The sequence below is a fragment of the Microtus pennsylvanicus genome, chromosome 4, assembly GCF_037038515.1.
Source record: "Microtus pennsylvanicus isolate mMicPen1 chromosome 4, mMicPen1.hap1, whole genome shotgun sequence".
Taxonomy (NCBI): domain Eukaryota; kingdom Metazoa; phylum Chordata; class Mammalia; order Rodentia; family Cricetidae; genus Microtus; species Microtus pennsylvanicus.
The window spans coordinates 40,492,355-40,504,464 of record NC_134582.1 but is presented as its reverse complement, the minus strand read 5'-3'; the positions used below and the strand labels follow the sequence as shown (position 1 = coordinate 40,504,464).

At 46.5% G+C, this 12,110-nt stretch overlaps 1 protein-coding gene across 3 annotated transcripts in view; it reads right to left on the bottom strand.

Moving 5' to 3' along the window:
* Nucleotides 1-7,676: 7,676 nt before the first annotated feature.
* Ppp2r2b (protein phosphatase 2 regulatory subunit Bbeta) overlaps nucleotides 7,677-12,110 on the bottom strand; it is a 398,669-nt gene continuing 394,235 nt past the window's right edge. For all 3 annotated transcript variants that reach the window (XM_075968754.1, XM_075968753.1, XM_075968755.1), the window contains 2 exons: nucleotides 11,120-11,211; nucleotides 7,677-8,397 (listed from right to left, as the gene is read on the bottom strand). In XM_075968754.1, coding sequence (XP_075824869.1) covers nucleotides 8,118-8,397; nucleotides 11,120-11,211 — 372 coding nt within the window. In that variant the 3' untranslated portion in view covers nucleotides 7,677-8,117. The remainder of the gene's footprint in view (nucleotides 8,398-11,119; nucleotides 11,212-12,110) is intronic.

Genomic DNA, 12,110 nt, shown 5'->3' with positions numbered 1-12,110 from the left:
AGTGGGTTAACCATCTCTGTGCTGGCCGGAGGCAAGAGCTGCTCAGAGCCAAGTTCCACCCCTGTGATGGGACACACTTTCTGTACCTGAGGAAAGTCAGGTTGCTTCGGAAGTTTCTTCCTCTGTGACCGACAAACAGTTATGGTAACATTTGTCTAATAACCAATGGATGTGTTCATTCTGGCATCTGTCACCAACAACCATCACAAATGAATGAATGAAAGCTTCTGCCTCTCATCTCGACAGGCAGGACATGAGGGGACAGAAAGTAGGGCTGCCGTTCATTAAGTGTTTCACTGACAAGAGGACACAGCTCCAGTTTCCCGCCTCTGCCCTGCTCCTGTGAGAATCCAAGAGAGGTGATTACATCACTGCATGATGTGTTTGTTCACGTCCTGGGGATGCGAACCTGGGGCTTTGTGCATGTGAGGTAACCGCTTTATCCCTGAGCCACGTCCTTAGATTAATCATCATACCACTTTTGTATTATTGTCTTATATGTATGTGCGCATGTGTGCATGTGTGTGATTTTGGGAACGGACCCAGGGCTTTGTGCATTCTGGGCAAGCAGTAGGCCACTGAGCTGTGCTCTAGCCTGTCGATGTGTTCACTAGCAGATCTGTGTTGTATGCTATAGAACCCATTTTGCTTCACTGGGAAATGGGTTGTGTTTAACATGCAGTTGTACTTATTTGTTGCTTTCTGACTGTTCATAAGCATCTTGTGTTTGGGGTTGGAAACCAATGGCTTAGAGGAAATACGACTTCTGGTTGTGCCATAACCAGAAAATCTGAGGTAAGAAAGCTATACTGGGGGAAATTCAGGGTTTTTTTTCTTTCAATTTTTTATTGGTGTGACTTGAATATATAGAACAAAATCCAGCATTCACACTTCGCCATCCTTATCAATCTATCACCGACCTCCTCTCTAATTTACAACCTTCCATTGCTTTCATTGCACTCAGAAAGTCCCCTCTGCACCGTGGACACTTAGGCAAATGAGCGTTCCAGTCGTCTCCCCTGCCCTCCTTGCCCTGCCAAGCGGCTGCTCAGCCCCAAGAGATTTCTTTAGGGAACTGGCCTGCTTTTCCTTAAGAATGTCCCGGGCAAGGTTTGTCTCCCCTTTTTTTGAGAATAATCACTCTTGTCACCCCCATAGCCTCGTTATGGGGAATATTTAGTGCTGCAGCCAGGATGTGTGTGTGTGTGTGTGGGGGGGAGCGATAACTCGGATGTGATAATACTGCTTCCTGCGTCAGTGAACACGGTATTGATTGTAGGCTGTCAACCTTTCTGCATGCTTTGCGGGGTCCCAGAAGGCTAACAGCTGCAGGGAGGGTAATGCATTAGGCCTGGGCACATGTGTTCTGTTAACCAACACGACTCTGAGCTTGCTTGCTTGCTCTTAATGCATCTTGGCTCACTGGCTCTCAGATTTCCTTTTTAATCCCCTGAGTCCTCCGAGCAATCCTGTGGTGCTGTTTGGATCTCCAGATGTTGAGTTCCCCTCACTCAGCAGCCACTGTTGGTCCTGTGATCTTCCTAAGGGCGAGAGCTCGCACTGACTTCTGGGTGTGCCGATTCACTCAACAAACATTATTGAGCATCTAGGATGTGCCGAACATTGCTCTGAGGATCAAGAGTGGACTAAGCAATGCCTCATACGTATGGAACTTAGAGAGTCAGGGAAAGGCCTTTCCGAGGAGGTGACAGTCCAGCTGAGGCCATTAGTGTATCCACCGGGGACTGGATAATAACTACTTGCTAAGTTAGGTTGGAAGCTGGAATTGCTCAGGTTAGCTGCTCCTGGACTAGTTTCAGACAGGCCCCACGGGTGACCCCAAATGAGGCCAAGCATTATTTTCTCATTGTGTCCCTCACGCCTCAGGATTGTCTGTCCCTTGCCTCTTCTAGTCAGCTGCCCTGCAGCATGGTAAATTCCTTAAATACCCACATGTTGTTTTGCCTGCACGTTCTACCCTGAGGCCTGAAATATTATTTTCTCTTCCCCTGGACGACTCACTCCCATTTGTCTTTTAGGTTTCACCTGAGGAATTGCCTCCTGTGCAGTTCCTCTCTTTGATTGAGGTGGTCCTGTGTGCCCTCCGTACCTGCTCTGCCCAGCAGGGCAGGTGTGGTTCTTTGTAGTTCTAATGGAGACATACGAATATACATTCACACAGTGCCTCTTTGGGCCAGGCACCCTTCTGCGAGCTTGGAGGGTACCAGATCTTTCAGTTTTCACACTGAATTTACAGAGCAAGGTTTATTATTAGTAAGGGCACTGGGGCGCAATGACGTCATTTGTCACAGTCGTTCGGCTTTTCAGTAGTAGAGATCTGGTTGCATCTAAGGAGGCAGGCAGGCAGAGAGGCTGGTGGGCTTGTCCCCAGAGGTGCTGAGCCAAGACCTTGAGCTGCCACTGTTGCCTGCGAGGTTGTCCCTTCCCGTGTGCTACGGGTTGTATGTAGATAGGGACCAGCCCTACTGCCTTGCAGATGAGCTTGGCACATGTTTGTCAGGCATTGTTTGATCAGCTATTAAAGACTTAGTGAATGAGTGACTGCTCAGAGTTCCAAAATGTCATTTTTTCTTTGGCCATTGAAGTAGACATCTTTCAACTCCAGTGTCTGAGATTCTTGACACCCACAAGTTGAGTCCCACAGCATTCTGGCCAGAAGGGCAAATCATGACCCAACTAAGGCAAGAAAATGCCACACTGATGGCTGGTCCCAGAGGCTTCTGGGTTTTCCTCTTAAGGTTCATTTTGGGAGAAATGCACCTGCCTAGAGTGAAAACAATAGCTAGGGGTGTCAGAGATGGTGGCCATGGGGGACTCTGCCTACCCAAGAATCCCAGGGGTGACTTAGAGGGGCTGGTGACAAGGTGAAGGGCTAGCAGTGGCTATTCTGGCCCCACAGCAATCACTGTCTTCAGTCTCTTAAGTCAGGAGAAGGCAGACATGATAGGCCCTGCTGGGTCTGCCCTAGCAGTTTATCTAGTGTGGCAGATTTGAACTGGGGTGCGGTGGGGATAATCAACATTGGGGTCAGAGCTGGAGATTGGAGACCCCACAGAGTGTATGGACTTTGTACTTATTCCTGGTCATGCATCAGTATTTGCCCACAGTGTGGCCCGTTTCTGTGTCTCCTCATTGGTGAGAACGGACAAGTCAAGGTCTCTACACATCACCCATCACTGTGGAGGAAGAGATGCAGGATCTGGAGGAGGACGGACTTGGATTAGTCTCTGGGCTGTCACACAAGCCTTCGAGTCTACCACAGCAATGTTTCTATTTTCATAGTCACATGGTGACTGCTCGGTAAATATAGCTTTTCTTTTTTCCCCATTTATTATGTTTAAATACTTGGATGTGGAACTTGAGGAATATTTGTAACTGGGACTAGGGGTGTGGTAGTTTAGTGGTGGAGTACTTGGGTGGCCTGTGTGAGGCTCTAGGTTCAAACCCAAGTAGCAGTAATAACATTGTTACTGGGTGAGCGAGAGCCAGGAGGGGTGGGTTAGCTCTGGGGAACTGAAAATGCACTTCTAGTAGCACAAGGAGAGTGTTAGCTTGGCATTTTGCTCCCATGCCACACCACGCCCACTCTCGCTTCAGCTTCTCTGTGGGGTTCCATCTATTTGAAGCACTGTACTGTGTTTGGGTGCTGGATGGCATGCCTCAAAATGCTGCTTAGGTGTCAAAGATTCTGAGTAAGCTTTATCTTATCACTTTAATCATCCAGTCCCTCTGTAGTTCCTGTGCGTCCTTCACCCTGCCTTGCCTGATACAAATGCACAGATGATGTGTTCAGAACTCCTACATGCTTGTTACCTCCAACAGAGGCAGGGTCTTGCCTGTCTCAGTAACTCCATCCTTTTGCCTGAGAGCTGGTTCCTGATTTCCACTCATAAGCTGTCAGGCTACCTCTGATGTTGGTGAACTTAGGCTCATGGTTAAAACTGACTTTCCAATCAATACTTTCTCTTTCTATATAGTGCAGGATGTGGATAAGAACATAGACCAAGCATCCTGGTTTTGTCTTTTGTGAATTGTGTAAACGTTGTTGTCGTTTGCTTCCTCTACGGTAACAGTTCAGTCACTTGCTACACAGCAGTATATGGGTCAAAGGTAACTCACATTACCCATCACCCATAGGGTTATAGGAGTTGACAGATTCTTCTTGCCAGGTGCCACTGTGGCCTTTTTTTTCCCTCTGTGTTTGTTCTTAAGTCCTAGTGTAACACATTGATCATGGTTATAAAGATACTGGTGTAAACGAATCTGTCCAGATACATTTAGCCATAGAAATACCATTTCTCTCTCTCTTTCTTTCCTTCCTTCCTTCCTTCCTTCCTTCCTTCCTTCTTTCCTTCCTTCCTTTTTTTGAGACAGGATTTTTCTGTGCAACAGTCCTATCTGTCCTGAAACTAGCTCTTATAGACCAGGCTGGCCTCACACTCACAGAGATCTGCCTGCCTCTGCCTCCCAAGTACTGGGTTTAAAGGCGTGCACCACCACCACCGGCAATGCACGTGTAATTTGTAGAGCCAAGCCTGGCCCGTGAGAAGTGCTGGTTAACGTTAGCTTTGTCTGTAGTTGAGCCAGGATTTTAACAGCTCCATTTCAGTCAGACACACCGAATTGGAGTCCAAGATCCATCTCTCCCTGGTGATCTCCTTGGCTAGGAGGACAATCTGTCATTCTCCATTTGCAAAGTGGGATTCGATGGCGTTGAGTGTGGAGGGAGGAAGGGACAAAGTGAGCATGAAAACACTCTCATAATCCTCAGGGGGCGTGGCTAGTGTGGCTGGTCTGCTGTGCTTTAAGCAGCAGAAGAGGAAGGGCAGGAGCCTGGCCTGAAGTGGTTAAGAAACAAGCAAATCCCACTGCCTGCCTATCTGGCACGCTGCCCCTTGTTGCCTGCTTACATCACTCTTATTTCTTGTGACTTTTCTTCCTCCTTTGGATAAGAAATCATGGCTGTCTTAAGCACAGGAAGGCGTGCCTTCCATTTTATTTAATCTAACTGATGCCCTCCAGCCGTAATCTGATGGCGCTTACCTCACGTAGTGCAGGGTCCTTGGAGCCAAACAAACTTGTTCAAAGTAAAGCAGGCTGGTTTTCAGGTCATCTGGGTTGGCTAAGTAAAGCTTACCTGGGGCTCAAGGAGACGAAAAGGAGTCACTGCTCAGTATCTGGCAAAGAGCCAGCAAGTGGTGACAGATGGTGGTTAGTGCCACCTGAGGGCTTGCTCTAGTGACATCCTTTCCTGTGTTTGTCTTTTTGGCGTTTGTCTGAGGCTCCCTTTCAAGTGCAAGGCGGAGTCTGGTGGCCTTGTGCTCTAACTCATTCGCACGTCTCTAACTGACCTCCAGATCACAGGCTGCGCTCTGTATGGAGTTTGTTAGACAGTGTGGGGGCTTGTAGTTGTAGTGAGCCTGTGAGCTTCTTAATGATGATCAGAACCGAACTGTTCATGTATATGTTTTGGGGAGCAATGATGTCTCTATTATGTGCAAACCATCGAGATATACTAATGCCTCTGAGGGTACTGATGCCATGCTTGTTCGGTGGTCCTCAACCTTCCCATAGTGCAACCACTTAATACAGTCCCTTATGGTGTGGTGACCCCCACCAATAAAATTATTTTCATTGCTACTTCATAACTGTAACTTTGCTACTATTACGAACCATAATGGAAATATCTGTGTTCTCTGATGGACTTAGTGACCCCTAAGTGAAAGGGTTATTGTTCGACTCCCAAAGGGGTCCCCACCCATCAGTGGAGAACCACCATGCCAGCTATTTGGACTTAGTAAGCCCACCTTTGGTGGCTCACAAAGTGACTCGGGAGGTGTGTGCATACATGTTTCACATATGAACAGTTAATGCAGCTTCTGTTTGAAAGAAACACCAGCCCAGCAGACCAACATTTCAGGGATGTTTGTCCTTGGGAGGAGGATAGCATGCTTCTGAAGAAAGGTGACTAAGAAACGCGTGTAATGAACAAGAGTACAAAGGAAGGCTAGTGTTCAATTTGCTATAAATGATTTGTATACACACCCCACCTGGCATAGTCAGAGGAGGGGGATCCCCAAGAGTTGGGAGCAGGACAAGAAGATGGCAAACATCTGTGACTTGTCCTTCCTAGCTATTAATGTTCTTTAGGAGCTGGAGGAATTTCTCATCAAGGAAAGTCTCACAGAGCCACTTTCCTTCCTAGGAACTTTCTTGGTTGGTGGCCCTGAAAGATGCCCAAGGCACAGCTGGCATTGCAGAGAACTTGAGAAACATTAGGAAAGTCACATCATCACCCTAATGTGCCCGCTGCGTGGAGAGGCAAAGGCTTGTGTTTTAAGGCTCCTGAAATTGGGATGTATGTTACAAAATCGTTATGACTTAAGTAGATAGTGATTCCAACTCCACAAAGCCGTTAGCATACAGACAACAGCTTAGAAATTGAGTCAGCATGATGCTTCTATTTTTTTTCGTCCTCCAAAGCGAATTAAAATATTGGGAGTTCTAACAAATCTAGAAATGGAAGGAGAATTTCTTTTGTAGTGAAAATCTCCCACCTCAAGTTATTTCCTGTCTACCAGATGAAAATGGGGGCAGATGTGTTAAAATAGAGCAACAAGTAGAAGCCTAGGTCCCACTTTTTGGACATAGCCAAGCACCTTCTACACTTCCTCTCTGAGTGTATAAATGCTTTACTTTTGAACTTGCTTATGGAAATGGCTTTTCAGAAGTGGTGCATTGCGTTATCACAAGAGAAGGATGAACCGGCCGCTGTGATTAATGATGAAAAGAAATACTGTTGGTCAGAATTGATGTTTCATGACAGTTAGTTCTTGGAGGAAGCTAAGTGTAAGGAAATGTGACTAGAACACAAGGCCAAGGCAGCGATGATGGTTTGTGTCCCGAGCCCATTACCCCCCCCCCCCACCAACAGCCCCCCATCTCCTTGTTGTTTATAAGGAGGGAGGGAGCTCTTAAGTCTATTTTTCCAGTTTGGCGAGTTTGAAGTGAACTCAGAGATGTGTGCTTAGGTTTACAAACCAGCATCTTTATGGCCTTTGTTTTAGAGCCAGTGAGGACTGATGGATGCCTGTTTCTGGAGAAGAGGAGGGGTTGCTCAGGAGGAATAAACCCATAAGAACAAGCCAGCCTTTCTTGGGGGGCTGTTGCTGTTATGCCTCACTGCTTCATTGAGACCTTCTGATACCAAGCAACCGGGGCACAGCCTTGTGAAGTCAATGGGCAAATCCTCTGGCAGAGGTTGAAGGGAAAGAGCCAAGGACCACGGAGGCAGGGATTAGATGGAGCCATTTAAAAGGAAACAAAAATAAAAGCAAGAGTAACAAGCAATGGAAGCGTTCTGGTCTCAGCTGGCCTTGCCAAGCAAACTCTGGGAAGCCCCGTGGAGAAAGGATTTTCTCTGAGTTCCCTAAAGTGTTTGTGGTGCTTTGGCCATTACATTCCCAGGCTGTTTCTATGGCATTCACCAAAAGAGAAAGCAGTGTCATGATGTCTTTCCCTTCCCATTCGGTACCGCTTTCTCAGCCTCATGAAATAAGTCTCTGGCTTCAATGGGACTGTTTAAAAGGAAATGGGTGGGAAGGCATGGGAGATATATACTGGCTAGGCCTGGTTTTTCACAAAGAGAAACTCTCTAAGAGTAAACAGTGTTTATTTTTTGTTGATTTTTTTCAAACAAATGGAATTGCTTTTAATTAAAAAAAAACCTTATCTCTTCGCCTTAAATACTACAGACAATCTCATTTTTATCGCAGCAGACACCTAGAAACAAAACACGGAATCCACCAGAGAAAACTGGGCAATGATGAATGCATCAGAAATTCAAGTCGACTATGGGAGAATTAGTGCCAGTTGGCAGCTCTCGGTTCTAAAGAGAAGTGGCCCGAGCCTACCGAGTTGGACAAAAGTTTCTTAGAATTGGGGAGCTGGGAACATTGAACTCCTTTTTAATCCTATTCCAATTGTTTTATGCATAGGGAAATAAAATGCAATGCATCAAATGAAGACCCAAAGAAACATTTAAAAACTCGTTTGACTAGTATTCAGTATGTGAGACTAAGTAATAGCTTGTCCTCCTAGTTAACCTTGTCCTGGAATATATATAAGTTATTTGTAGCCGCCACTGCTATAATGTTTTCTGAAGGATGCCAAGCTGTATGCAGGATCTTTTTGCTAAAGTCCAGACTGTCCACACTGATCTCGTCTTTTCTTCGCTTGCCCCCGACGCACACTTTTCGGGGTTTGAGGATAGCCCGGGGCTTGCTGTTTTCCCTCGAGGCCTCAAGCGTCACATCACGCTTGGTGTTGCGGTCGAACATCCTGAAGAAGTTGTTGTAGGAGCCGGTCATGATGACACTGCAGGGGAGAGGGGAGACTGAGTATGACAGAGAAGGGTGGCAAGACATCCCCAGAGCATCTTTCAGGAGCCAAGGAGGCTTAGCATGGACATCTCAACTCACAGGGACCAGAGGGCTAAACTGAGAGCACTAACGTCTTTTTGAGTCATTAAACGTGCCAAGCTCTTTGACTGGGCTTAGGTTGAGATAACCATCAGTATTACTTATTTTTATTCCATAGAGACTTTTTGTTCTTGGGTCACTAATATGGTCCAGTTGTTATGATTCTAGAGTTATTGACTTTCCATTAGTGTAAGGTGTGGTGGTTCGAAAGAAAATGGCCCCCAAAGGATGGCACTATAAGGAGGTGTGACCTTGTTGGAGTAGGGGTGGTCTTGCTGGAGGAAGTGTGTCACTATGGAGGTGGGCTTTGAAGTCTCGTATATGCTCAAGATTCCGGTAGTCCAGTGTCTCGTTTACTTCCTGGTGCCTTTGGATCAAGATGCAGAATTCTCCAGCACCATGTTTGCCTCTCAGCCATGATGATAATGGACTGAACCTCTGAAACCGTAAGCCACCACTTCAGATAAATGTTTCCCTTTATAAGAGTTGCTGTGGCCGTGGTGTCTCTTTACAGCACCAGAAACCCCAAGATAGGGGCCACAATGAGGAGGTGTAAGCAGGAACACATGGAACCAGCAAACTATTTTCCAGGTTTGACACACAATTGTTGTCTTGGAATTTCTGGGCTGTCTGAGCTCAGGGAACTTAGCTTGTCAGTACTGAAGCAGTGACCACCACAGGGTGGCCTCTCTCCTTTTAGGAGCCAGCTCTATAATCTGATGTTTTCAAAAAATGGATGCCATGATCTTACCCGGAGAGACTGTAAACAGATTTGACTACCCTAAATCTAAATTTGGAGGAAAGCATTGTTTTTGCAGTCTCTCTGTCCTCGGGGATGTCTGTGATTGAGTGGGAGAGTAGTGAAGGCCTAAGACCTTCCAGCAACAGGGTACTGAATCTTTAAAGCTGGCATTTCAGATAGGTGGCAGGCAGTGGGGAGGTATAGTGCCGCCTGTACCCCGTGTGTACCATCTAAAGGTGGCACCCCAAAGAGGCTGACAGATTGTGTTTGGGAAGGAATGCCTGATGTCATCTGTGTTTTGGTGGAGGGAAAAAAAACTGGTAAGGCTAGCTTGCTTTGGGAACTTCATCAACTGCAGATTAATCAAAAGTTGAGTTTTGTCTCACTGGCTATGGATAAAGGGGTATCTATCTGTCTGGGTGACCCAGTGAACTGTCATGGGGATATGGATACAAGGGGCTCTACCACCACAATCACAGCTTTCAGTAACTCATGCAAGGCAGTTTCGGGGGAGATGAAGGTGTGCACACTGACAACGAGTGTGACAAACACAGAATGCACGTGTGCAAGGCCACAGGGTGTAAGTACCTAGCCACCTGATTCTGCAGCTTCTAGGACACTGATGTTCTCTTCTCTATCAAGATCTAACTTACTTTTAGGTAAGTCAGAAGGAATATGTTTTACCCTTAAATATCTTAACTTTATCTGAACCCTGAACAAAATTCCCAGTTTTGATATGGAAGAACTGATTTCAGGACTCAAAGTCGTAATTACGGCTCGCTAATGTTCAAGGTTGAGCCATTGCACCAATTGTCCAATTTCCCGTCTCTTCGCTTCCTCAACTGGGAAACAGAGATGATGGAAACAACCTTGCTGGATTGTGGCTAGGGTAAGAGATGTGTGTAAAAATGTCTTGCGCATACACACCTAGTCGTCATTGGTTATGAATCTATGTTAATGAGGGGAGAAATGGAATAACAACAGTTGTGTAAATTGTATCAACTAACAAAGACTAAGCAGTAAAGGAACAGGCTGGCTTCTTTCCCTGGGGACTCTGGTTCATATGGTTCAGCTGCTTTGCTCTCTTACCCTGTAATAAACTAGATAGTTGCAACCCGGGTCCTTCGCTACATGTTTATTACATCTCTTTCAGTTGAATTCTACAGAAGAAGATTCAGTGGCGGTTTGGGAAGAGGGCAAGATAGTCAGAGACCATGGCACTGACTTGAAGCTGGAATCTCAGAAAGGCCTGCTGTGCAAAAGTCCCATGCTATTGAACACTATGCCACCTTCATCAAGGAGCTAAATGAGCCCCAACAGCCTGCATCTAGTTTATAGCTAGTCAGAGAATCATCTGTATTTGTCAGACTGAAAATGAACTATTGGGAGGTGATATGAAGTATTGTAGAAATCAAGGGCCTTAAAACACTAATAAATCACTCTGAAGGAAGGTGATAAATGAGATTGGCTTGGATTCTGTTAATGAAGCACCACAGCCTTCAGTCAGGTCTGCTCTAGCAGCTTCCAGGGGATAGGTCTAGTAACCAGAGTTATGCAGGGGAGGATTTCCTGGTGTTTTACCAGTGGTCTTGAGTAGGCATCTGGCCCTAGATTTCGGGTGCCTTGTATGTCAAAGACACCATTTTCTTGTTGACACTGAACTGTCACCTGCACCAGGTCTGAAACAAACTTGGGGCCTCACTGCATCCTTCTTTTTACAGGCTTGGCCACAGACTCCGGTTCGTGGCCTGCATAATGTACCCTGGCCAGGTCTTGGGGTCCGCACTGAACTCCTTTTGGATGCACCCCATTTAGGGCAAATCATCCAAAGGCTCCTCAAGGAAAGACTCTCAGCCCAAACACAAATGTTTCTTACCTGTCGGACCCATTCCATACACACTCAAATTTATCAAAAATGCAGTCATTTTCATAGAGGGAGCACAACTTGCTGCGGAGGTAGTCATGAACCTGAGAGGAAACATCAAGAACATGGCATCAGCATAACAGGGGCGGAGTCCTGTGAACATTGACACGATGACATGAGCTGTTTAACCCTCCCCACCCCCCGTGTACCCTCTGGCATTGCAGCTGGTGGCTCTGCACTGAATGCAAGCTCAGGGCCCTGTCTCTAGGAGGAAAGCCTGCATCAGTGAGCTTCTCTCATGCCAGTGTGGACTGAAGAAGGTTGCTTGTGTAGAGAGTAGCATAATGCAGGAACCCGTAAGTGGTAGTATTATGTTTTGTTTTATTATTGTTGGCATATGCCTGCATGATGTGTGTATGCAGGCCTGTGTACCTGTGGCAGGCAGAGGACAGCTTTGTGGAATTGGGTTTCTCTTTCCACATCAATCCCAGATGTGGGCTCTGGGGTTTGGATCAAGGTCAATACTAGGTGTTAGAACTAGTATTCATTTAGGCTTTTGATACACGGCTGCTCATTACAAGTCTGCTCTGGGCTCGAGGCAGAGCACTGGGGAAAGAGACCATAGAATGGAATAGATCCATGAGAAGTTTTGGACAGCGCTAAAACCACAGAACATGGAAGCGTGGAGAAGGGCACTGAGAGATGAGGGACATTATTTTTTATAGGATGAGGGCACAAGGTTACATGTGATGAGGTAACACACGGCCTCTGCGGAGAGTGAATGAGTCTGAATGACATCTGGAGGTAAGGCTTTCTGACCTTAGGGAAGAGCATGCATGAAGGGCCACAGGTACAAGTCCGGGAAGGAGTGTGACAGACCAATGGAGAGAAAGCAGATTGTGAGCAAGGGGAAGAAGGACATCACAGGCAGGGCTACCAAGTCTGCATGTTCCAATGAAGGGTAAGTACGCATGGCCAAGGGCAAGAGACATCACAGGGAGGG